Here is a 21,867-nt window from a genome sequence, read left to right as displayed (position 1 = left end):
ATTAATTCAATTTTCAAGCTTAGAAAACAACTAGTGTAGATGTACTTCTGAAGAGTACACAATTCATTTTAATCTGAAACTGTATCCTCCAAGGATCATAGAAGAGGGCTAACAACGTTAGTTCTTGTCAAGTACTAAGAAACAGTTAAACAGCAACTGGATATACAGTAACTGCCAATTTACCTTCCTCTGACGCAGATTGCAAAAACTTCTCAGATGTAAAAATTTGTTTTTTCTCATCCAAAATCAGCTGCCAGAAACCACTCAGCTTAGACTCTGACAGGAAAAGAACAGATATCCATCAAGGATGTTTCAAAATAAGTCAGAACTCATCAGTACACATAAAATACAGTAGAATTCTCTCTCCTGAAATCCCTCAACTTACTTCTAGTCTTACTTGTCTTCAACTCTAAAGCTTTTCATTTCTCTCATTCAGAACTATAAACATGCCCAAAAAAACACCAGCTGACAAAAAATACCATTCTCTGACTTTTATGTGTGAGATGTAAAGTCTGATTCACCTTAATCTTTCATAGGGCAAACCTTCCTAGAAGTAAAGAAGAGGAGGGAAGTAGTGTGCTTTTGGTACAACACATCTGATTTTATATCCTGGCAGACATATGAACTCAGAGAGCTCTTGTAATATCCTCTGATGGGAGACAGAATTCCAGTCCCTATGCTTTCCAAAGTTTTGTAAAAACACTACCCAAATAACAATCAAGTAATACTTCCAATTCATCAGTCAAACCCGACCATGTAAGGTCAGAGTGAACATCTCCTGTCACAATAAAGAGGAATATTGCCCTATTGCCCTGTGTGAATGGAAGCTGGAATGTGCAAAGCCATGGAAGAGTAAGAACTCTTTGCTGACATAAATGAAAAAGATGGGAACTAATCTTTCCCTGGTTTATAGAATATCAATTATTCTCTATGTAGAAACTATACACAGAATAAGAAATAGTATCTTCCTGTCAAGGAGTGTTAACCCTCACAACCTGTTTGTATTGGATTCTGGCAGCTGTTTTGTGACCTTACCAGTTTGTCCCTCAATTACGGACATCCTGCAGATCAATAAAGCTGCAGCAACTCCTTCAGTTACCATGGGAACCTGAGTACTTTGAGATGCTGCTTTTTCTACTGTCTGGATCAGCATGGGCAGCAAGTCCATTCCCTGCAATAATGTGTCACCTGAGAGGACAAAGAGACACATTACAAAACAGCATGGTCCTCACTTTACAACCCAGGTATCTGCCATGAGACAAGGAAAGGAATCAGACACACACTGGGAAGGCTGAATCTCCCAAAGTATTTGCCAATGACTATCACTAAATTGCAACTATGAAAAGCTCAATGGCAACCCCTTCAGTCCTTTCCTCACACACAGAATTCATCTCAAAAGATTAAGTTTCTGTTCATGGGATGCAAAAGAAAATGCTAATTCAGTTACATTAAAGGGATCACTTCAAATCACAGGAAGTCTGACTTCAAAGATTAATGTTTCCCTGAGAGAGGGAAAGCAAATTCCTGGCAAGTCATGACCATCTGCTTCACTTCAAACATTCAGAAGTTAAGGAATCTCAGAGGTCTACAAATGTGGATGAAATGCTGCAGTCAAAGGGGGCAGGACCAACAGATGTAAATCTCTAGAGGATCACCAAAAGGAATAATTCCTCAAGTTCTAAATTTCAAATCCAATAATTTATTTTTTTTTTTAAATTTCCAAGAGTCACAGCCAGAGACCAAGATGCCACTGTACTGGTTGCTATATAAAACAAAAGTGTGACCCCCAAGCCAGAAACCTTACAATTCAGGTGCAAGACAAAAATAAAGCAACCAAAATTTACTTTGAGATCTATGAAAGACAGCATGATGGGCAGTGATTTTAGTCATACAAGGAATCAAACCATCTTTATAAACTTGAAGGCAAAGGAGAGTTTAAGGAGAAATATGAAGGAGGACAGTAAACAGACACTTCCTTACAAACTCTTTCCTAATCTGCACAACTCTCTATATAAGGAAGTACAAAGATTGGTAACTCTTCTTCTAAGTCCCACAGCCCAGAGTTATTAGCAGCTGCCCAGATTTACCTTTGAAGGAGGCTAGCATGCACTGCAGGTAGGCATGTCTCACCGCTGAAGTCGAGGTTTTAAGGCTGAAGGCCTTCTTTAGCCATTCTACCAGCTTTTTAGGAACTTCCATGGTGAACCGAACACACCAGAGAGCCAGGACAGAGACTGCATGAACCAGTGTGCCTTCATGGACTGGGGAGAATCACAGAGCTCACATCAATTCAGCAATTGCAAAAAGGACAGAACATAAAACAGAAAGCAGCTAACAACATAAGGATGCAGGAAAAGAACATGTGCTCCTAACAGGCACAGCACAGTCTCCATGGGGTTGCTCATCAAAACAGGGCAACAGATTCTGTAACACAACAGGCAAGAATCTAGATTTATCCTGAATAATCATGTGAAAATCCTGCTCAAGATGAAAGCAGCTTAGCAAACGCAGAACAAAGGCAAGAGGTCTCACCTTCTTGTTGCAGGAAAGGAATGAAAAGCTCAGCCACAGTTGCACTTAGAGCTTGGCTGGAGGGTCCAGAAACCACGTGGTGACTAAGGCTGCCAATCCCTGAAAGGACAGAATTCTCTCAGTAGTTCCCAAACTACCAGCAAAACATCTAAAACCAATCCAGAATGACCCTTCACACTTCAGTCCTTGCACAGACTTCTCTTTTTCTTGTCACTACATCTGGATATCACATCCATCATGTTCCACACTGCCAGACCTCTATCTTCATTTTCACTATGGCTGCAAGTCATCTTCACTGAATAAAATTTTTGGCCTACCAGCCAATTATTTTCTTTGAATAGAAAGTCAGAAACTGGCATGTATCCAGCATCCTTTATGGCTTCAACTACAGCAAACTTAGAGTGACAGGTAGGAAACCCTAAAGGCAGAGGTACAGATCCCACCCATTTCGCCTTCTGCCCAATTTTTCCATCAGAAAAGCAGCTTTCTTCTAGGATCCTCACCTGAAAGGACACTCATCTTCTGAGCAACAACTGTCAGCTTCCCCTCTGAGCCTGCCAACAAAAAACACAAAGGTGACAAGTGATTACAGGCAACAGCTCTGTGTTATATCAAGAATCTCCTCCAAAACTCAAAAGCTTTCCTCATTATCCCTGATCCAGGCTGAGCTACCCCTTCCATACAGGCAGTAAAGAGAACAGAAAATACAATACACAAAACTCATTGAGGCTGTCAAACCTTGATTCATCCCCACTGCTTATCCTACAATTGACTCACCCCCTAAGATGGCAAAAAGGTGCCTGGCCAGTGACTCCACAGCTGAAGGATCGCTGCACTGCCGAGCCAAATTCTTTAATGCCACAACTGCTTCATCCATCAGCTGCACACTGTTGGATTTCAGATGACCTAGAAAATCATGCACAAGCTAAGAGATCCTTACGACAAACTGCATAAAATCAGCAAGTAAGGATTATCTTTACATGTGGCTTAATGCAGCTTCTGGAACCATCATGTGAACTATTCCAGTTACAATTTACATCATCCTCCCTCCCACCTAAAACAACCTTTTCACCAGCAATCAAGCTGCTCTAGGTACAGCCAGAAACTTGAAGAAAGCTTTATTCTGAATTTATAATTCCCTCCACAAGTTAGAGTACTTACTGGCCAGTCCTTTCACAATGTCTAGAGCATACTGGCTAAGATCCAGGTTCACAGATACGAGCAAGCAAGAGATTGCTGACAACATAAGAGATAAAAACAGTTACTTAACAAAATGTGATATGCCGTTAGCATTTTAATACACTTTTCCCCACAGTTCACTTCAAGAGCAGACAGGGTAGTAAGGAGTAGGAATAAAAAAAAAAACCTACTAAAACTGATGCCAAATGAACAGAATAATTTAGGATTATTCTTAGCACTCTGCTGTGAAATCCTGTCCTTGGTGCAAACAGTAGCTATCACATACCCTGGCACTTGGGATCACACCACAAATGTTGCTTCTCCACATCTAATCCTTGGATGCCAGACAATCCTGCCTGCACTCAGGGACCAAAAGCATGGTCCAGAGTGACACTGCCTCAACAGCTCCAGAGCACTAAGGATTTAGGCTTTGACAGAGCAATGCAGAGGTGACAGACTCACTCTCAATTACGTTCTCAGGACTCCGCAGCAGGGATTTCTGCAGGGTTGGCAAAACAGAGTCCTTGAACTCGGCGTGGGACATGTAGCGAAGCAGCGGAGAACAGCTGTCCTGCAAAGGGGACAGGGCACTCAGCACAGGGCACTGCTGCCTGTGGGACAACATCACAAGCAGCTCTAAACACTGTCTCACCAGCACATGCTTCTGAGGCTTTGTCTTGCTCATAAGGATGGTCTTCAAGTAGAAATCCAGGAGAGCACTCTGAACAAGCAGAAACACCAGATTTCAGCCACATCTCAACCTGTACACAGCTCCCTGCACACTGTCAGGTGCCAAGCTGGACACCCCACCTCCTCCTCTGAAAGACTTCCTTCCATCCTTACATGAGCCAGTCAAGCAGAGACCAGTGCTCCCTGCTCTACCCTGAGTCCAACACTCAAACCACACCAAGCACTACATGCTGTCCTTCATTCCCACAACAGGGACAAGGCAGGAAGCTGTATGTTTGGCATCCACAGAAATGCACAGGCAACACCAAACAGCCACAGATCTGGCACCTCCTCTCTAAACACACCCCAGCTGCTTCAGTCAGAAATGCAGGACTACTGAATTACTGAATCTGACTACTGACAGGTAGTGAAACTAGTGCAGATGCAAAGTACCAGCCTCACTAAGACATATATTCAGTTCCATCCTCATGGTAAGTGATGCTTCTTATTCCCCCCAAAAAAAGCTGTATAACAGATTTACCTTGTATCGTTTAATAATATCCATCTCCTTCTGGGCTGTGCAAAACTGCACCACAAGTCCCAGCATTGCTGCATAACTCTGGTTTGGTTCAAGCCCAAGAATGACAGATAGGTACTGATCCACTAGATCCTGGTTCTTAAGAGAAAAAAAGCAAGGCACATTAACATCACAGAACAGAACAGCTGTAGTACATGGCACATAATGTATACATTACCTCTTTCCACAGCCTGTTCAATTTCTTCACAGCCCCATCCACCGCCTGCTTGTGAGAGCCTCCCAGGACTTCCAAAAGGAGCAAACACTGAACCTCCACCTGCCAAAGGCAACAGCCAAAAAAACCTTTATGCATCTGCTTCTCAGAGAACTCGTATCAAACAAGACATGCCAAATGTCAATGATTGTCAAAGATTAGCTGAATCTGCTTAAGTTTTTAGATCATCTAAGTTCTTCCAACAAGCTGCCTTTGCTTTCATCAAACACCTCTGAGCAGAACCATGCCTAACAGTTTTGGGAACACTGAAAACAGGTTACATCTCTTCTTAAAATCTGTTCAAACTATATCCCAGTGTGCTATGAGCACAGTCACACATTTGTGTAAAGGAAATGAAAGGAAGGCAAAAACTCCTCGAGTTGTATGACAGAGTATCATATACAGAGGTATTTCAAGGGAGCCACACTGCAGATGCCCCTCAGAGGCACCAGCTGCCGACTCTATATGCAGAGCAACTGCATAGGTGCAAGACTGCCCCACTTATCCTTTTATACATCTCCTGCTTTCTCCAGGGGACAGGGGAGATCACAATACACCAAATCCCCCTCCAAACCTGGATTCTGACTTGGTGTTTTCAGTTACATTCAGAATTGTTTGCAACACTGCAGCAACTTAAACACATTAGAAATATTTAAGTCCATATTTGTGTTGGGATATTTCTCCAAACCTTAAAGAACCTACCGGTTATTTCTGCAAACCCTAAAGAACATACCAGTTTTTTCCATGTTTCTCCTTGTCTCTTGTCAGATGTCGGAAAGACTGTGCGTACAAGCAGGCAGGTCCAGGAGAGTGCCAGCAGAGCTGCAGATCCACTGCTCTTACTGTTGTACAAACAGAAGAGGGAGGTAAATCTACACTTCCCAGGGCATAATTTACACCTACCAGACCATTACAGACCCACTTTGCCCAAGTTAGAACAGCACCTGATGGACAGGCAATTTTATCACACAAAAATGCAGCTAAAGCCTTGGTTTTAAAAGGAAATAATCATCCCCCAGAAGGTGTTTGTTTCAGCTCTGGTTTGACACTACCAAATGGCAGAAGAGGCAGTAGAACATTTGACAAGTGATGAAATTCACTTTCCTAATAATTTTGGAGACTGCTTCTTGAAAGAGTTTATTCCTCATCTCCCCAGACCTAAAGTTTAACAAAGGTTAAACCATAACTCAGCCCCAGTCCACCAGCAGTTATATCAGGATATTCCCTCTGCTTTCCCAGATGATACGGAGGAGTTAAGAGGGGAACATCTGAACAGTATTAATAGCTTTGTCTCTAAAGGCTTTTAACACCTCTGCCAAGCAGCAGCAGAAGGTTCACTCTGAACAGGAGGAAGTACCAGCAACTCAAACCTGCTTCCACACAAAGAGACTCACCTGGGCACTGCAGCCTTGGCGCCGATCCCTGAGGACTGAAGCGAGTGCAGCAGGTTCTTTGCCGTGGCCTCGGGCTGGGACTCCGCGAGCTGCTGGAGGGCCAACTGCAGGGCCCTGCGGGACGCCGCATCCCTGCAACAGACACGGGCCTGAGCATCCTGAACCTGCCACACTGCACTACACTGAGGGCTCTGCTTTCTCATTTCAGCAGTCAAGCTAATAACTGTTTTGTCCTTGCTGTTCTGCAAAGTGGAGAGGTTTCTGTCAGAAACCTACATTCCTTTCCTCAAGTGACAGCAGTTATGTGGAGGCCCTCCAGCAGATTGTAGAAGAAAATGGGTTCTGAACAGCTCCTCTACAACAGACCACGATTTAATCCCACCTAAAATTGTCTAAAAGGCATCTAAAAGAAGCTCAGTCTTGTTTCACAAGGACACAGGTGTTCATTCTTGCAAACTGAACCACAGGATTAAAGTTTTAATTTCAAAATTAAAGGTGAAATGCAAGGCAAATATCATAAAACTTTTTAATGTCAGTCCTCCCCTGAGAATGTAATTACAAGATGACACTCTTAGGTGTCATATACATCTCTGTGACAGCGCATGCTAACATTTCCAGATGCTCCAGACCAATTTAACTACTAAATACTGATAGATTACATAATACAGCCTTTCCACATCAATTTACTCACCGGTATCGATGCAGAGTAAGGCAGAAGAGTTTGCAAAGGCCTTTCACTGCACCTTCTGGGAGATCTGTAACAATGTATTTCAAAATACTTCTTCATAAATCACTGAGCTCTTAATTTTTAACACAAACACGATTCACTTCATGACTGAAATCAGTAAACTGCTTGCATCTATGAAATTGCTTGCAAGAATCACAGTAAAAGTTTGCTCTTTTTACACATTTTATGCATACTTTTAAAAATAATGGTAAAACTGGAACACATGAAACATGGTCATCTTCAAAAAATGAGAAATAAGTTTAAAAAATTTGCTTCAGCTGTTTTATTAAGACCATCTGTAATCTTCCACACTTCCTATCTCTATACATGTGTGTATCCAAATATTCCATGAGTACTAAAAGAACAAGACAAGAGACATGAAAGAAACTCAACTGATGCACTAATGAAGAATTAATATATACAATGCTCCAACTATTGACTGGAAAAAGCAGATGTGCCAAAAGCTGGGGTTCTGTGTTACACACAAACCTCATGCTTGGAATTAACCCTGTGATGGAGCACTGGCTCAAAACGCTGCCCGCCTTCTCCCCCAAACAAATACCCCTCACACAGCCCTTTGAAACAAGACATTTTAACACTCTCCTCCACCCAGGTAAGCAGAACAGTGCTCCCAAGCTTTTACCTTTCCCAGAAATGCATTTTCCCAGCTCACTGAGGATCTCTCTCCGCTCCTTCACGCTAGCTGTAGTAACTTTCACTGCAAACCGCTTCAGTGTGTCAGAAATCTAAAACCACAAAGCAGAAAAAACATCAGACTGCCTTTGATATCAACCCACAGAACACAAACCAGGGCAAGCAGAACATGTCACTTGCTGTCACACAACCTCTTAGTGCCCAAATGTGAGCATTCACCATCTCATCCACCAAGGAAGGGTTACTGTGCTCCACACACTGTGAAACTCCTTCCACAGGGCTGAGGGACAACTGCTCTCCAATTAGCTGTGCCCTTATGCTCTTTTAGAGACACATCTCTCTAAAAGTAACACAGAGTAAGAGCTAGGACCCATAATCTGGAGTACAGGACCTTTCAAAGCAAAAAAGAGTAACTTCCAGAATTCAAAGGAGTTTCTCCCTGTATGTAATCTCTTGATGTCCTGGTAGTGCTGAAGGGGCAGTTGAACTGCAGACAACCCAGGGAGACCTACATGCCCAGACTTTCTGCATTTACATAAACCAAAGCACAGCTCTCCAGGAAAGGCTTTTGAAATTCAGCTCTTAAACTGAGCAACTTTATATCATTTTTCCGAAAGGCAGCAAATGGCCATGTCTTTAAAAACTCCAAAAACTGTTCCTTCCCTTTTCAATCTTTTTCAAAGAGCTCTTCAAAGCTGCTTTCAGTGAAGCTTTTTGCTGACATGCTGGAAGGCTAATCCTGCTCAGCAGCTTCCTGGCCTTTAAAGTCCATCCACACTTCCCTGAGACTTGTGACCATTTCACACCCACAGGTCTCCTTAAAAACTATCTGGAAGTAGTGCTGTACCTCTGAACAGTAAGGCTGGGGTTGAGCTGCAAAGGATGACCAACAATATCACTGACACCAGAACCAAAAGAACCAACTGCTGTTATGGACCTGCTCTTCTCTCAAAGCTTTCAATTAAGTGAGTTCATCATACACAAACTCAAACCAAGCTGCACTTACTCATGCTGCTTAATGACAAGCAGGGAGGTGTGCAGACATGAAAAACGTGTTAAGATTACCCTAAGTCTAGAAATGAAAACCAAATTATGTATAGCACTACAAGACCTCACCAGCATCTCAGTGACATACACAAACTGCAAAACCTCGACTACCCAACCGAGCCTCCACAGAAAAGCCACTGGGACAGGCTTCACCAGTTTGCTTTTCGTTTTTATTTTTTAGGACTTCTATGCACACATTACACAGCCAGCATACCAGCAACGCTTCCGCAAACAAGTACAGAGAACAAAGGCAGTATTTGTATAAGTAAGGAGCTGGTGCTGAGCAGGCTGGGATTTGCTGCGGGAACAACCCAAGCCCCTCGGGATGAAGGCGGCGGTCCCCGGCAGCCCGGGCACAGAGCGGGCACAGCGCGGCCGGGCGGTGCGAGCCGGGAACAGGCGCTCACGGCGCCGCAGCCGGGCCTCGATCGTGCCGGGCCCCGCCGCCCTCCCGCTCCGCCCGGTTCCCCGGCGGCGGCCCCTTCCCGCGGGCCGGGCACGGCGCGGAGCGGGCGGCTCGGCGGGGCCCGCCCCGGCTGCCACGTCCCCCGGCGGCTTCGGGCGCGGGCCGGGCCTCGCAGCCGGGCCGAAGGCGCAGCGGGGCGGGGGCGGAACGAGGCGCGGCCCCGGGCGCGGCCCCCACCAGTCTCCCCCGCCCGGGCCGGACCCTGCGCGGCCCGTCCCGCACTAACCTGCGTGTCGGCCGCCATCGCTCCGCCGCGACCCCGGAACCGGTAGCGGCTTCCGGGGCGGGCCCGGCGCCACGGCACTGCTGGCGCTGCCCCTGTCCCGGGAGCCCCGGCCCCGCCGCGCTGGGAAACGGAACGGGTAGGACGGGCGGCGACTGCACCGCCCAGACCGGCTGCGGGCAAGGCCTGTGCTCGGCCCGGCCGGGGAGAGCTGAGCTACGGACCCGAGAACAACCGGTCCCCTGCAGCACCCGGAGCCGGGGCACGACCGCTCTTCCGACCCGGCCCGACAACAACCATTGCCCTGGAGCACAGGACCCCTCGAGTTACACCCTCCCCACACCCCAGCCGATACGGAGACTACACCATCGATGCAGGCACACATGAAGGTGTAAAATAGTTTTTTATTTCTCTGATGGGGCCAACTCTGACAGAGGCAGAGGGTGGCTGCTCTTAGTCAAAGAGACCAAATCCCATGTCCTCGTCAGACTCCTCCGACTCCTCCTTCGCTGCCTCCTTAGCTGGAGCAGCAGCAGCGGCAGCAGCAGGTGCAGCTGTTTCAGCTACCACAGGCATGGCTGCCACAAAGGCTGAGGGGTCTGCCAGGAAGGCCTTCACCTGAAAAAGTGAGGGAAAAAATGTAAACTCACAGGGAACAAAACATTTTGCTGGACTGAACCTTTGCAATAATAAAAGGCAGCACTTGGAGCTTGCCCTAATCCGAACAGGTCCGCTTATCAATGGCAGATATGAAGAACCAAAGACATTTCGGCTGTGCTGAGTGTAACAGCCCCAAAGAAGGAACACCAGGTAAATCAGCTTTCTCCTGCCATTTATACACAGCGTATGGAAGCAAGTGCTCCTTCTCCAGACACGTCCCACACACAGGTGTGTCCCAGTCCTCTCAAACAAGGGGACATGCTGTGAATGTGCCTGGCTGCACTTCTAACTCCCCTCTCTGCAGAGCTCAGAGCCAGCCATTACCTTTTCAGCCAGTGGGAAGGTGTAGTCAGTCTCCACAGCCACGGCCAGGACACGCTTGTAGCCATTGATGATGGAGTGGGGCACGGAGGCGATGGTCGGGTACCCAATTTGCAGACAGATGCTGGCAACGTTACGAACACCCTGCAAAGACAGACTCGTGTTCCTGTGGGGTCTGAGAAATAACCTGGACTAGAAATCGCAGCAGAGGATGGCCAGATAACAACTTTTACACTGCCAACAGAAGGGAAAGCATGCAATGCACACAGGTAAAAGCTCCAGTGAAATCAAGGCATCAAGATTTAAGTGTCACTGATCTCTGCTCTCTGGTGACCAGTGACAGGATCCAAGGGAAAAGCATGAAGCTGTGTCAGGGGAGTTTTAAGTGGAATAACAAGAAAAGGTTCTTCCTCCAGAGGGTGGTCGCACACTGACCAGGCTCCCCATGGAATGGTCATGGCCCCAAGACTGCCAGAGCTCAAGAGGTGTCTGGACAATGGGCATCGGGCACAGGGCAGGACTGCTGGGGTGTCCTGTGTAGGGCCAGCAGTTGGACTCAATGATCCTTGTGGGGCCTTTCCAACTCAGGTTCCATGATTTTAACTGGCCTTAAATGATTTCTGAAGCAGCTTCAGATGAAGAATCCTACAGGAAGGTACTCCCTGACACACAGTTTCTCTAGGGAACCAGGGAGAGCTCCTGGCTGAGCAGGACCTCATAAAATACCAGACAGGACACTTTGTTCTGAGACAGTGCTGGCTCCCAGAGCAGCGAGGCTAAACGTGAGAGACAGGGCTGTGGCACTCACCTCCAGGAAGCGTTTGTGCAAGGTCTCCTCAGTGATGTCCAGCACTTCAGGGTTGTAAATGCTGCCATTGTCAAAGACCTGCTGGATCACCAACCCGAAGGAGAATGGGGAGATGTTCAGCATGTTGAGCAGGGTGGCTTCACTGGCACCCACTTTGTCTCCAGTCTTGATAAGCTGCACATCACTCTGGGGAGATCAGGGAAAAGGACTCAATACACACCAAGAAATTCCAGCATGTCAAAGCAGTGGGACACAAACACAGATGGTGGAACTGGAGGAACAAAGGAGCACAACCAACATGCTCCACATTCAGTCCCACAAGAAAAGTCTCAGACCCCATAAACAAGTCCATGTCGGCCAGGAGAAACACAGCAGCTTTCCTGCGTTACCTACAGGTTGCTCACCTGCACATTTCTCTGACAGAGCCTACCCTGGAAATTTGATGGAGAACTTCAATCCCCCCACACCGCACACTGGAGCCAAGCCAGACACCCTCCTTCCAGATCCCAAAGTGCAATAATCACACTGCTCATGCAGTGTCTTGGCACTTATGAGAGCTTTGGCTTTCGCAGCTGCCGCAGCTGCAACAATCAAGGCCTCCCAGTCAAGGAACAGCTCAAACAACTGCAGCTCACTAACCAGAATTTCAATAGTCCCTCTGGAAATCTTCGTGGTGATGCCCAAGGCCTGGAAAAAGGAGGTCTTCTCGGGTCCGAGGCCCGTGTTCTGGGCTGGCACAGTCACATCACAAGGAGCAATAGCACCGGCACGGGCAGCAGCTGGCACCTGAGAAGGGAGAGAAAGGAAACTGCAAGAATGCTCACCTCAGGTCTTGTGGGATCACCTCCTCCCTGACATGCTCCTCCAGGATACACAGCACCCAGGCACACACACAGCTGAGGCAGCTGAACTTAAGCAGTTTGGCTAAGATTGCAGGGGCAATTTCCAACCTTGAGGACTCCTACTAAGCAGGTGTCCACTGTGAAGACTGTTTTATTTTGCATTCCATTTTAGTGTAAAAACGCAGTGAGGGCTGATCTCTCTTACCTTGTTAGCCAGCAGCATGTCCCGGATCTCAGTCAGGTCCTCCTTAGTGAAGACAAAGCCTACGTTCCCACGGATATGAGGCAGCAGCCTGAAGGGAAGATGACAGCCTTCAGTTTTACTCCTTAGACAACCTCTCCTCCTCAAAGACAGAGGATCCAGAAGTGCCCTCAGGCAGCATTACCCACTTTTCTAGAGCAGGGTTATTCTCCAGATGACCACGAATAGCTTTGCGCATCATGGTGTTCTTCCCCATCAGCACAACAGCTTTTCCACGCAGGGACATACGGATCTGCTGCATCTGCTTGGATCCCACGTTGTCTGCTCCCACAATGAAACATTTTGGGTAATCATCCAGGAGTTGCTTTAGCAAAAGAAACACTGTACTTACACAAAGAATTTCGGAGCAGTGCATAGAGCAGTATTAAAACCTCAGTAGGTTAAAACGCAAAGAAAGTGTCATAAGTTTGAGAATTACGAGCTCCAAGTGAGGCTGGGTGTGCCACAGGCTGCATCTTTCACTCAGCCATCGAGTCGCATCCCTGAACAAGTCTGCAAGCGCCACGGCGAATTCTCAGGAGGCCTGATCTGGACTATCTCACCTCTCTTCCTACTGCCACAAACTCGTTCAGACACCCCACAGCACTCACCTATCTCTCCAAAAAGCCCCTACAGCCCGGCCCTCCCGGCTCCCGCTGCTCCGAGCCTGTCCCGGCAGCGCCCCACGAGGGCCCCGAGTCGACACTCACGATGATTTTCATAAAATAATTGGACTTCCACGTAGCCCTGTCTTCCCTGGGCATCTCGGCGGTGCTCCAAGGATCGCCCGGTGGGTTTAAAGACGAGCTGAGGCCTGCCAGGAAGAAGAGTGGCTCAGGCGCGTCCCCACCCTTCCCTTCCCTTCCCTCCGCCCTGAGGCCCAGCGCTCCCAACCCCACAACCCGGCCGCGGCCCAGGACCCCGCTCCGCTCCCCTCAGCGCGGCCGCCCAACCCCAGCCCCAGTCCCGCCCTGGCCCCGGAGCGGCCGCACCGCGCCCGCACCTCCACGAGGGCTCCGGGAAAGAAGGGCCGCAGGGCGGACCCGTCTCCTTTTATATCGCAGCTCACGGCCAATCGCTGAGCGCCGCGGGGCTGCCCCCGCTCAGCCCATTGGCTGCCCTTCGCGTCAATCATCCGCTGCTCTGTGGGCCGCGCGTGACGCCAGCGGAAGGCGCGAATGGCGCAGGAAAGAGCGCGCGGCCGGGCGCGCGTCGCCCCCTGGCGGCCGGAGGAACGCACTGCCCTTCCCTCCCTCCCTCCCTGAGGGGACCCGCCCTGGAGCCGGTCCCTCACAAACTCGGGGACGGGAAACAACCGCGACACAGCCGTGACTGTAATGGTAAAAATTTTATTGGCGTAACTGCAAGAATTTTAAATGGAGGAGAGGAAAAAAAAAAAAAAAAAAAAAAAGCGGAGTTAGAAGTTTACAAGGGAGGAAAGAATCAAATAATTGACGACTCAGCGGAGCTTTCCCCAGCCCAGCCCGGAGGTGATGTGAAAGGCCTTCCCCAGGGGTAACGCCTGGCCCGGGGGTGCACCTCCATCCTCAGCCCCGCACCCCCCACCCCAAAAGCGGCTGTGCTACCCTAAAACCGCGTCTGCACTGACCGAACGGGCACTTTGGACACCTACAGCGGTGGCAGCCACCCCAGGCGTTATTTGGCAGAGTAGCATCGGTGTGGCATCCCAGCGTATCAGGCACCAGATGAAGGCAGAAGCTGAGTGTGACACCATCTCAGTTAAGCACTAAGGCCAGAGGAGCCTCCTCTCAGCACCACACCCCCCACACAGCACCCTGCACCCAGCTGTGTGCCTCAAGTGTCACTAACAAAGCCTCAGCTAGCAGTGAGGTAGGTTAAAGACTCCCCAGACAGGGAAACTGAGGCACAGGATTACACAGTTTGCAGGTGTCACACAAAGTGGCCGTGCCAAAAACATCTCGCCCCTCTCCAGCACTTGCACTTGAGCAGCTGCGTGTCCCCTCAGCAGCACCAAGGAAGTTGACCTTTGACAGGCAGCCTAGGAACATCCATTTTAAGTCAAATAGACTTACAAGATGCAAATGCATAAGGACATTGCCTCAAAAATTTCCCAGAGCTGTGCTCAGCTCAGCTGGCACAGCTCCAGTGCTCCCACAGCTCCCTCTGGCCTCACACCCACACACTGAGGTTTGTTTGTTGGGGGAAATCAGTGGGGCAGTTTCAGTGACCTGAGCAGGGCAGTGCAGCACTGTGATGAGGTTACATGGGACACTGACCCATGGCTTTCAGGGCTGGTTTCTGGCACAGCCACCCCTGGACCCCTATAATGCACCTGCTGAGCTGGCACTGGCACAGGATGCCAGTGGTGACAGAGCTGCAGCTCTCTGGAGCAGTAATTCCAAACGCTGCTCCCAGGGCTGGGACCACAGACCACCACTGGGAATTTCAGCACAATACTTCCCTCTCCATAGCACCCTCCAGCCATAGACCTAACATGAACTAGGCCTCACAATAACCTCACAAAGCCAGGCTAAACTGCCCTCATTTTACAGATGGGGAAACTGAGGCACGGTAAGGTTTAGTGACTGGCCCAAAGCTGCACTGCTAGTCAGGAACAGACTCTGTCTCCCAGTTTCTTCTCCTCAGTCACAAGACCTTTCTTCCACAGAAATAAAGGAGCCCCTTCCCCAGTTAACCCTGTCCTCGTTTCAGGCAGCTGAAGAAGAGAAACCAAGGGCAAAGATCTGAGCTCCTTCTCCCTTAGCATCATATTAAGACTCACTTTTAACATCCTGGAAGCTGGGCTTTGGGAGAATGGCAGGTGATTCAAATACAGCAGTTTACAGGTTACAATAAAAACCAAAATTATACTTTTTGGTGACCCAGAGGAGGGAAAAAAAGCCCCAAAAACAAACCCAAACCTATTCACAGTTCACCTGCCTGTGCTAGGGAAAAAAAATACAAGCCACGTTCCCTTGGCCATAGATTCCAGCCCCTCCCAACCCGCAACAAAAAGGAAATATTTAATGTTAGTTAGACTTAATAAAGCATTGAGATTACAGATGCAGTAAGCCAGCACAACTGGCACACTGCCTAGAACAGCACAGCTTGATATAAAAGTTGCTTTCTTAAAATCACTTCAAAACCAATTTCTGTATAAGAGGATTAAAAGTAAATTAGATATGAATTCAAAATCAGTGTAGAAATCTACAGTTCTTATCAAAGACAGGATACAGTATTCACTTTGATAGTAAAACTCCAAGTGCATCACGCACACCTGACCCCCAGGACTCGTTATACCAGTAACAGTCAATATAAAAGGTTATTGCTGTAGCATCTCTCAGTAGAACATGTTTAACAAGAGCACAGAAAAGGGAAACACCAAGGGGCTGATAGTCTCATTAGCAAACTGGAAGAAGAAAGGACATAAATTTAGGATTTTTTTTTTCCTGGCTTCTTAAACCCTTCCTTCTCCCCACTCTTGTGACAGATTCAGGCCCTGATAGATGGGAGAGTTTCAGGCCAGATAAACACACACACGTCACACTCGCTCATGACAGGGATGGATGAAAAAGGCTGCTCTAACCTCTCTGTGTTTGAAGAAGGGGTGATGCCTCTTCCTCTCTCTCAGGAGCAGAAGGTGGGGCGAGCAGATTCCCTGAGCCAGCCTGGATGCCTATGGAGCTGCCTGGCACGGCATGTCCCCACAGGAGAGCACAACAGTGCTGAGGGATGGTCGAGGCTTACCCCACCTCCTGCTCCAGTGTGCTGACAAAAGGCATTGAGAAAAGGAGTAACAAACTAGGAAAAAAAAGAAAACCAACCCACACAGAAACATCTTGATTCCTCTTAATAAAAAAAAGTAAGTGGTATTATCTCCTTACAGTGTAATGGAACTGGAGAGACCCTTGCAGGGTCTTGGCTGCCTGTGCTGATGCTCTAGAATCAGCAAGTCACACACACCATGTAACTCTGTGAGCACAGCCAAGGTGGCACTGAGGTCACAGGGTGGCCTCGCTGTGCAGGCAAAAGCCTGAGAATGAGGCGTCAAAGCAGAGGGTTGTGTTGTCTGCAAGTGTCACCATTTGCTCAGAGAGCTGACACAGGCTGAAATGTACTGGCAAAGCCTCCTGCTGCCAGGAGGGGGCTGGGAGAATCTCCCTGTTAGAGCCCTCGAGCTAAGCTCAGCTGTCAGTCACACACACAGACACACACACACCGTAATGAGGGATCTCAGCCTCTCTCTTCTGAGACTCAGCAAGGGCGTTTCCAGTTTAATGGTCCATCTCATCTCTGGCTGGATCTACTGCCTCTCCATAGCAGCACTTCCCACCCCCCACCCCCCTCCTCCCCTGCCTGGTAAGGTTCCTAAATCACAGTAATGTTCAGAGAGACAGAACTGCCAAGGGGGTGGCAGAAAGATGCTTTAGCGCCCATCTATGGTGCCTCTAACAGAAGAGCTTGAGGAAGCAGTTCTGGCAGTAAGGCTTGTCGTTCTGCTCTTTGAAGGTTCCTTTGTTGAGCTGCTTGAGGCAGAAGGCACAGACAAAGTGTTCTGGGTGGAATTTCTTGCCCATGGCAGTGATGCAGCGTCCCGTGATGGGCTTCTGGCAGCCGGAGCAGAGCGAGCCGCGGCGCTCGTGGTAATGCACCTCGCAGTAGGGCTGCCCGTCGTGCTCGAAGAAGCTGCCGTTGACAAACGGGGTGAAACATTCCTGCAGCAGGACAAAGCAAAGGGGACAGGTTGTATGAGAGGCAGGGTTGGTGGGGAGGGGCAACTCTGCAAGCATCCTCTGCTCTATGGCACAGCCCAGCTGTGCTGGGGGCAGGTGAACTGCTACCTTTCAGCACTGTCCTGTTATGCAGAGCTAAACTCTGTCCATCATGAAGAGTTTCCAAAAAAAGACTGAGAAATGGAAAAATACAGACACAAGCAAGGGAATTAACCAGCTCCTTTGCCCAGGCTGGCTTCACTTCTACAAAAAAAAAAATACTATGGATGAGCTATCAGATGTATCCAGCCAGGAAAAAAGAGAACATTCCTGCTCTGAGATGGGAAACACTGCAGCACCTTTCCCTGATTTTTTTTTCCCCCACTACAGCTTCCACACAAGGGCAAGCAGAATAAAGGACCAACACAGACTTCCATGCAGCAGAATCCTGATGAGCATGGGACTGGTTCCAGCTGAGAAAATCAGGCACAATTAATCTCTATGAGTGGCCTTTCCAGAATGGCTGGCATTAGGCAGGTACACTCTGCAAAGGGTGGTCCAGCCTGAAACATTTCCACCAGTTACACATGGGTCACTGCTGGGAGAAACTGTTTGTTCTATAGTGCTAATGATGTTGAATAGATAAGGGGAAGAGGATACACCAGCTATGTGCTAATAAGTGTCCAGAGCTGCTCCTCCCCATCAGCATCAGGCAGCTGAGAACACTTCACTGCAGAACTTGCAACAGAAGTACCCACCACCCCCACCAGACGAGGGAGACTCCTGTCCTTGTAAAAGTGGCAAACTGAGGCAGCAGACTAAGGAAGAGTTGAGGGCCCTGCCAGATTTACCAAATATAGCAGCAGCAAGACCCAGAGGAGGAGCCAGTTTCCTGAATCCTGGTTTTCCTGTCCTCTTCCCCAGGGAGGACACAAGATCACACAGAGCTGGCTCCCAGCGTGTGGACAAGAGTCCAGAAAACAGCATGCAGAGCCATGGGCAGCTGAACACTTGCAGTACCAGGAGAATGCAGTCTGCCTGCAGCAACTCCAAGACTTTACCAATGCTGACAGTTACTTTAGTCAAGTCTCTTCCCTCAGCCAGCAGGACAGCTGAAAAGTTTGCTCTGCTTTTGCAGAAACAGGAAGAGAATCACATCTTGAAGCCTGGAAGAAATCCGTGCTGGCCTCACTAATTCAGGGTGCAGCAGGGGGAAAGGAAAACAGAACTACTTGATAAAATCTCAATCTCTGCATGAGAAGACATAGTCCCTTCCAGCACCAGTCAGGCACAGCTTCTGCCTCACTCTGCACACCACTGCAGGAGCCACAGACAGTCCCAACAGGCTGGTGACTGTCTGCTCTGAGCATCACAACAGCAATCAGCAGCTTGTGGTTCTGCCTGCGTCATCTGGTTTCTGCCGTCTCTCCCACTCTAGGAAACAGTGGCTTATTTGGCTCATCTCTTGGGGACAGTAAGAGTTAATATTTGCAATGCTCTCTGAAACGAGTGCCAAGCATTTAATCTGCAGTATTCCTGTTTATTATGCCTGTTGTATGGAGCCTGCCACTATTTCACTGACTTGCATGTTTGTCTGAACAAGGTCACTCTCATCAGTTTACATTGTTAGATGGAGCACAGGAGGAAGATCCTCAAAAATCTGATTGCTGAGGCAAGTGCTCAGAGAGAAGCTAAGCTTATAATTATTTAAAGGTCACAGAAAATATCTCTCTTTATCTGTGAGCTGCTGCAGAAGCCCATAATTGCAGCTGGGAACAGAAAGAGCAAAGCAACTCAAAAGTTTATATTAAACAGACAGAGAACAAGAAGGTGTTTGGTTGCTGGCATGTTTTTATGTTGTGAGGCTGGCTGCCCTTCACTACCCCACAGACACTTGTCCCTGATATGGGACCAGATGCCTCAGGGTGGAAACAAGAGGGGTCATAGAGCAGCAGCAAAGGACCTTGGGTTTCTTACCCGACAAACAAAGCACTCAGGGTGCCACAGGGTGTTCAAGGCAGAGATGTAGTTTTCCAGGATAGCCCGGGCACAGCCTCCACACTTGGGAGCGAACATATCAAAGTAGTCCTTGCGGCAATAGGCTTTGCCATCCTTCTCATGAAATCCTGCCAAAGGAGAGGAGAGGCAAAGGGATCAGCTCCCCATCTTCACCTGTGGCCACACCACCTGTGCAAGGTAACCCATCCTTCCCCCTGCTAACATACACAGCAGCTGGAGCTGTTCCTTGTTCTGTTCCCTTCCCATCCCAGCAGAGGCATGTTCTTACTCCCCAGAGAGAAGCCATGATTACTGGCACCATCCTACCCCCATAAACAGCTCCCTTGGAACTCCAGTAGTTCCCCTGTGATGCCTCAGGCTGTACCCCAGCAGTTCTGCCTCACTCCCTCGTCTGCAGTTCAGGAGGGAGATCACTTTCCCCTTGCATAAACCAGCAGTACCTTCAGGTCCAAAGAAAGCTCCACACTGAGCACAGAAGAAGTGTTCAGGGTGCCATGTCCTGTCCAAAGCCGTCACCACTTTCTGTTCAGAAGAAAACACAAAGTGCAGGAAATGTAAATGATGGCTTCAACTTAGAGGGGAGTAAAGGGGACTGGAGAGAGGGAAGAACACATGAATGTTGGTGCTGACAAGAGCAAGCATTAAAATAGACTGTCCTTTAGAGAGCAGAGTCAATTCACCCCTGCCTCTGGCTCATTCAGACTTTCCCACAGCACACTTTTTTACCCTAAAAGGATCTTCGGCACTGCTTCCTCCCTTACACAGGGCCCCATCCAGTCCTCAGGACTAGCACTGGTGCCTGTTACCACAAGCTACCAACCACAACAGCTGAGGAATCATTACCAGAATGATGGAGCAACGTGGGGTTCTGAAGGAACTTCAGCAAAGGTAAGAGGGACCAACTCTACTCACTAGTGTAAGAATTTGACCATGCCAAGTTGTTTCCCTTTCAAAGCAAGGACACAGCAAATACAGAAATCCCTGAACAAAATCTTCCACCCAGGATACATGGGTGAAGTGGAATTTTAACACCCAGGCCTGCAGCAACTTGCCAGCACCGTGACTCCCCCAGGGAACTCACATCAAGGATGGGCCCGTTGCAGTAGTAGCAGCGCGGAGAGAAGAGGTTGTGATAGTCCTTCTCACAGTAGGGCTGCCCATCCCTCTCAAAGAAGTTCCGAGACCCGATCTCCTCCTGGCAGTGGGTGCAGACAAAGTGCTCAGGGTGCCAGGTTTTCCCCATGGCTGTAACTACCTGTTGGGAAGACAGATTATGGAGAACAATTCTATCTCTCCCTCCCCTAGACCACATGACAAGATACCAGCTGGAGGTCAGCAAGAATGACAAGTTCTACTACTCAAGTGAGCCCTGGACTGGGGTAGCATGAAAACTGAATTACCTATCATCTCAGGAGAGGGCAGTCCCTCAGGGGCAGGGTAGAGGTCACTGGAGGAGCTTACAGCGTACCTAGCCAGTGGATAAATAGAGTACTTCAGTTTCTCCAGCATCTCGTCTCTCCAGCCTCACGAAACAGCCCTCCCCGTTACTCCCAGCTGCAGCCCAAGGTTCAGCAATGAGGCAGCACCTTCAACTCACCTGCCCAGCAATAGGTTTCTTGCAGGCTCCACAGACACCTTTGGCAACTGTAGCTACACCCAGTTTATTCAGGTCAGACTGAAGACTTCCCAGCATGGTGTCCAGCTGACTGCCAGGCTTGGAGGCTGTGGATGGAGGGGAGCTGCTCCCAGCTTTTCCCTGTGCCATGAACTGCAGGTAAGAGAAAGCAAATCCTGTAAGGTGAATGCTGCTATGCTTATCAGATAAATGCCTGCTGCTGCTGCCAGTGATTCTTCTGCAGAAACAGACAGGAGTCAGCTATGCTCTCTAAAGAAGCTGATAAGAGCCAGAATCAAGTACACACATGTATTCTGCCCATGCAGAGAACTGAGATATGTAACAGCAGAGCTGTGAACTGAGGGTTTCACTTTCTTTCACTGCATATACAGCAGAAGTCACCAGCACATCCCAGGCACTCAGTACAGTTCTCTCTAAGCGTCTGCCAAAAATCTCCCTTTACCTCATCAGTTCCTGGCCAGCTGACAAAGCAGACGCCATCCAGAGGGCCCCTTCTCCTTGACCTCTCTCCATTCCTATGCTCTTGCTTTCAGTTGTCTCTCCTCTCCCTCATCTCACCTCCCTTTCAGCTAGAAAATCTCCCTTTGCACCACCTCCTGTGCATCTGTTTGCCAAGTCTCTCTCTCACTCTCAGGTGGTTCTCACCCTATGCCTGAGCTGAGCAACTGGAAGCAGGAAGGAAGTAACTCCCTCCCAGCTGGCTGCTGTTTACCTACCGAGAGGGCAGTGCATCCCTAGCAGATGGGGCTGCCACGTGTATTGTAGTTGGAAATGCACTGGTGGGGGGAAGGGGATTTGGATACTTGTCTCAGAGGCCGTTTCTGAAACTCACACCACCACAGCACACACAGCTTGGAAAGACTTCCCATAGGAGGGGAGAAATGTTTTACTGGGATTTGTAAGTTATAAACAAAGCATATGTTCTCCTTGGCTACCACAGCTCCCTTTGCAGAGAAACTCCAGC

At 48.6% G+C, this 21,867-nt stretch overlaps 3 protein-coding genes across 4 annotated transcripts in view; all 3 read right to left on the bottom strand.

Annotated features, from left to right (window-relative positions):
• Positions 1–9,714, bottom strand: part of GCN1 (GCN1 activator of EIF2AK4) — a 38,190-nt gene extending 28,476 nt beyond the window's left edge. For both annotated transcript variants that reach the window (XM_083874007.1, XM_083874008.1), the window contains exons 1-16: positions 9,686–9,714; positions 7,936–8,038; positions 7,257–7,320; positions 6,566–6,697; positions 5,905–6,013; positions 5,136–5,234; positions 4,922–5,056; positions 4,364–4,432; positions 4,174–4,282; positions 3,694–3,768; positions 3,310–3,438; positions 3,036–3,086; positions 2,533–2,631; positions 2,088–2,261; positions 1,036–1,188; positions 184–276 (exon numbers count right to left, since the gene is read on the bottom strand). In XM_083874007.1, coding sequence (XP_083730133.1) covers positions 184–276; positions 1,036–1,188; positions 2,088–2,261; positions 2,533–2,631; positions 3,036–3,086; positions 3,310–3,438; positions 3,694–3,768; positions 4,174–4,282; positions 4,364–4,432; positions 4,922–5,056; positions 5,136–5,234; positions 5,905–6,013; positions 6,566–6,697; positions 7,257–7,320; positions 7,936–8,038; positions 9,686–9,703 — 1,612 coding nt within the window. In that variant the 5' untranslated portion in view covers positions 9,704–9,714. The remainder of the gene's footprint in view (positions 1–183; positions 277–1,035; positions 1,189–2,087; positions 2,262–2,532; positions 2,632–3,035; positions 3,087–3,309; positions 3,439–3,693; positions 3,769–4,173; positions 4,283–4,363; positions 4,433–4,921; positions 5,057–5,135; positions 5,235–5,904; positions 6,014–6,565; positions 6,698–7,256; positions 7,321–7,935; positions 8,039–9,685) is intronic.
• A 352-nt stretch (positions 9,715–10,066) lies between these two features.
• On the bottom strand, positions 10,067–13,672 carry RPLP0 (ribosomal protein lateral stalk subunit P0). The gene is made up of 8 exons (XM_083873720.1): positions 13,558–13,672; positions 13,265–13,368; positions 12,704–12,879; positions 12,519–12,606; positions 12,111–12,257; positions 11,472–11,657; positions 10,667–10,807; positions 10,067–10,300 (listed from the first exon to the last, which is right to left on the bottom strand). Exons 2-8 carry the CDS (start codon positions 13,316–13,318, stop codon positions 10,136–10,138), a joined length of 957 nt encoding a protein of 318 aa, XP_083729846.1. The 5' UTR covers positions 13,319–13,368; positions 13,558–13,672; the 3' UTR covers positions 10,067–10,135.
• A 142-nt stretch (positions 13,673–13,814) lies between these two features.
• Positions 13,815–21,867, bottom strand: part of PXN (paxillin) — a 45,238-nt gene continuing 37,185 nt past the window's right edge. Inside the window, exons 7-11 of the mRNA XM_083873719.1 lie at positions 20,865–21,035; positions 20,349–20,522; positions 19,708–19,789; positions 19,226–19,374; positions 13,815–17,251 (exon numbers count right to left, since the gene is read on the bottom strand). Coding sequence (XP_083729845.1) covers positions 16,985–17,251; positions 19,226–19,374; positions 19,708–19,789; positions 20,349–20,522; positions 20,865–21,035 — 843 coding nt within the window. The 3' untranslated portion in view covers positions 13,815–16,984. The remainder of the gene's footprint in view (positions 17,252–19,225; positions 19,375–19,707; positions 19,790–20,348; positions 20,523–20,864; positions 21,036–21,867) is intronic.

The sequence above is a fragment of the Zosterops lateralis genome (genome assembly GCF_965231275.1).
Source record: "Zosterops lateralis genome assembly, chromosome: 17".
Taxonomy (NCBI): Eukaryota; Metazoa; Chordata; class Aves; order Passeriformes; family Zosteropidae; genus Zosterops; species Zosterops lateralis.
This window is presented reverse-complemented; position numbering and strand designations above follow the sequence as displayed.

Excerpts from the sequence above, each read along its gene's own strand:
- RPLP0 (XM_083873720.1), bottom strand. The coding sequence starts at position 13,318 with ATGCCCAGGGAAGACAGGGCTACGTGGAAGTCCAATTATTTTATGAAA. Across the intron at positions 12,258-12,518 it reads ACATGCTGCTGGCTAACAAG|GTGCCAGCTGCTGCCCGTGC; the intron begins GTAAGAGAGATC and ends CTCCCTTCTCAG. Across the intron at positions 10,301-10,666 it reads CCTTCCCACTGGCTGAAAAG|GTGAAGGCCTTCCTGGCAGA; the intron begins GTAATGGCTGGC and ends TCACTTTTTCAG.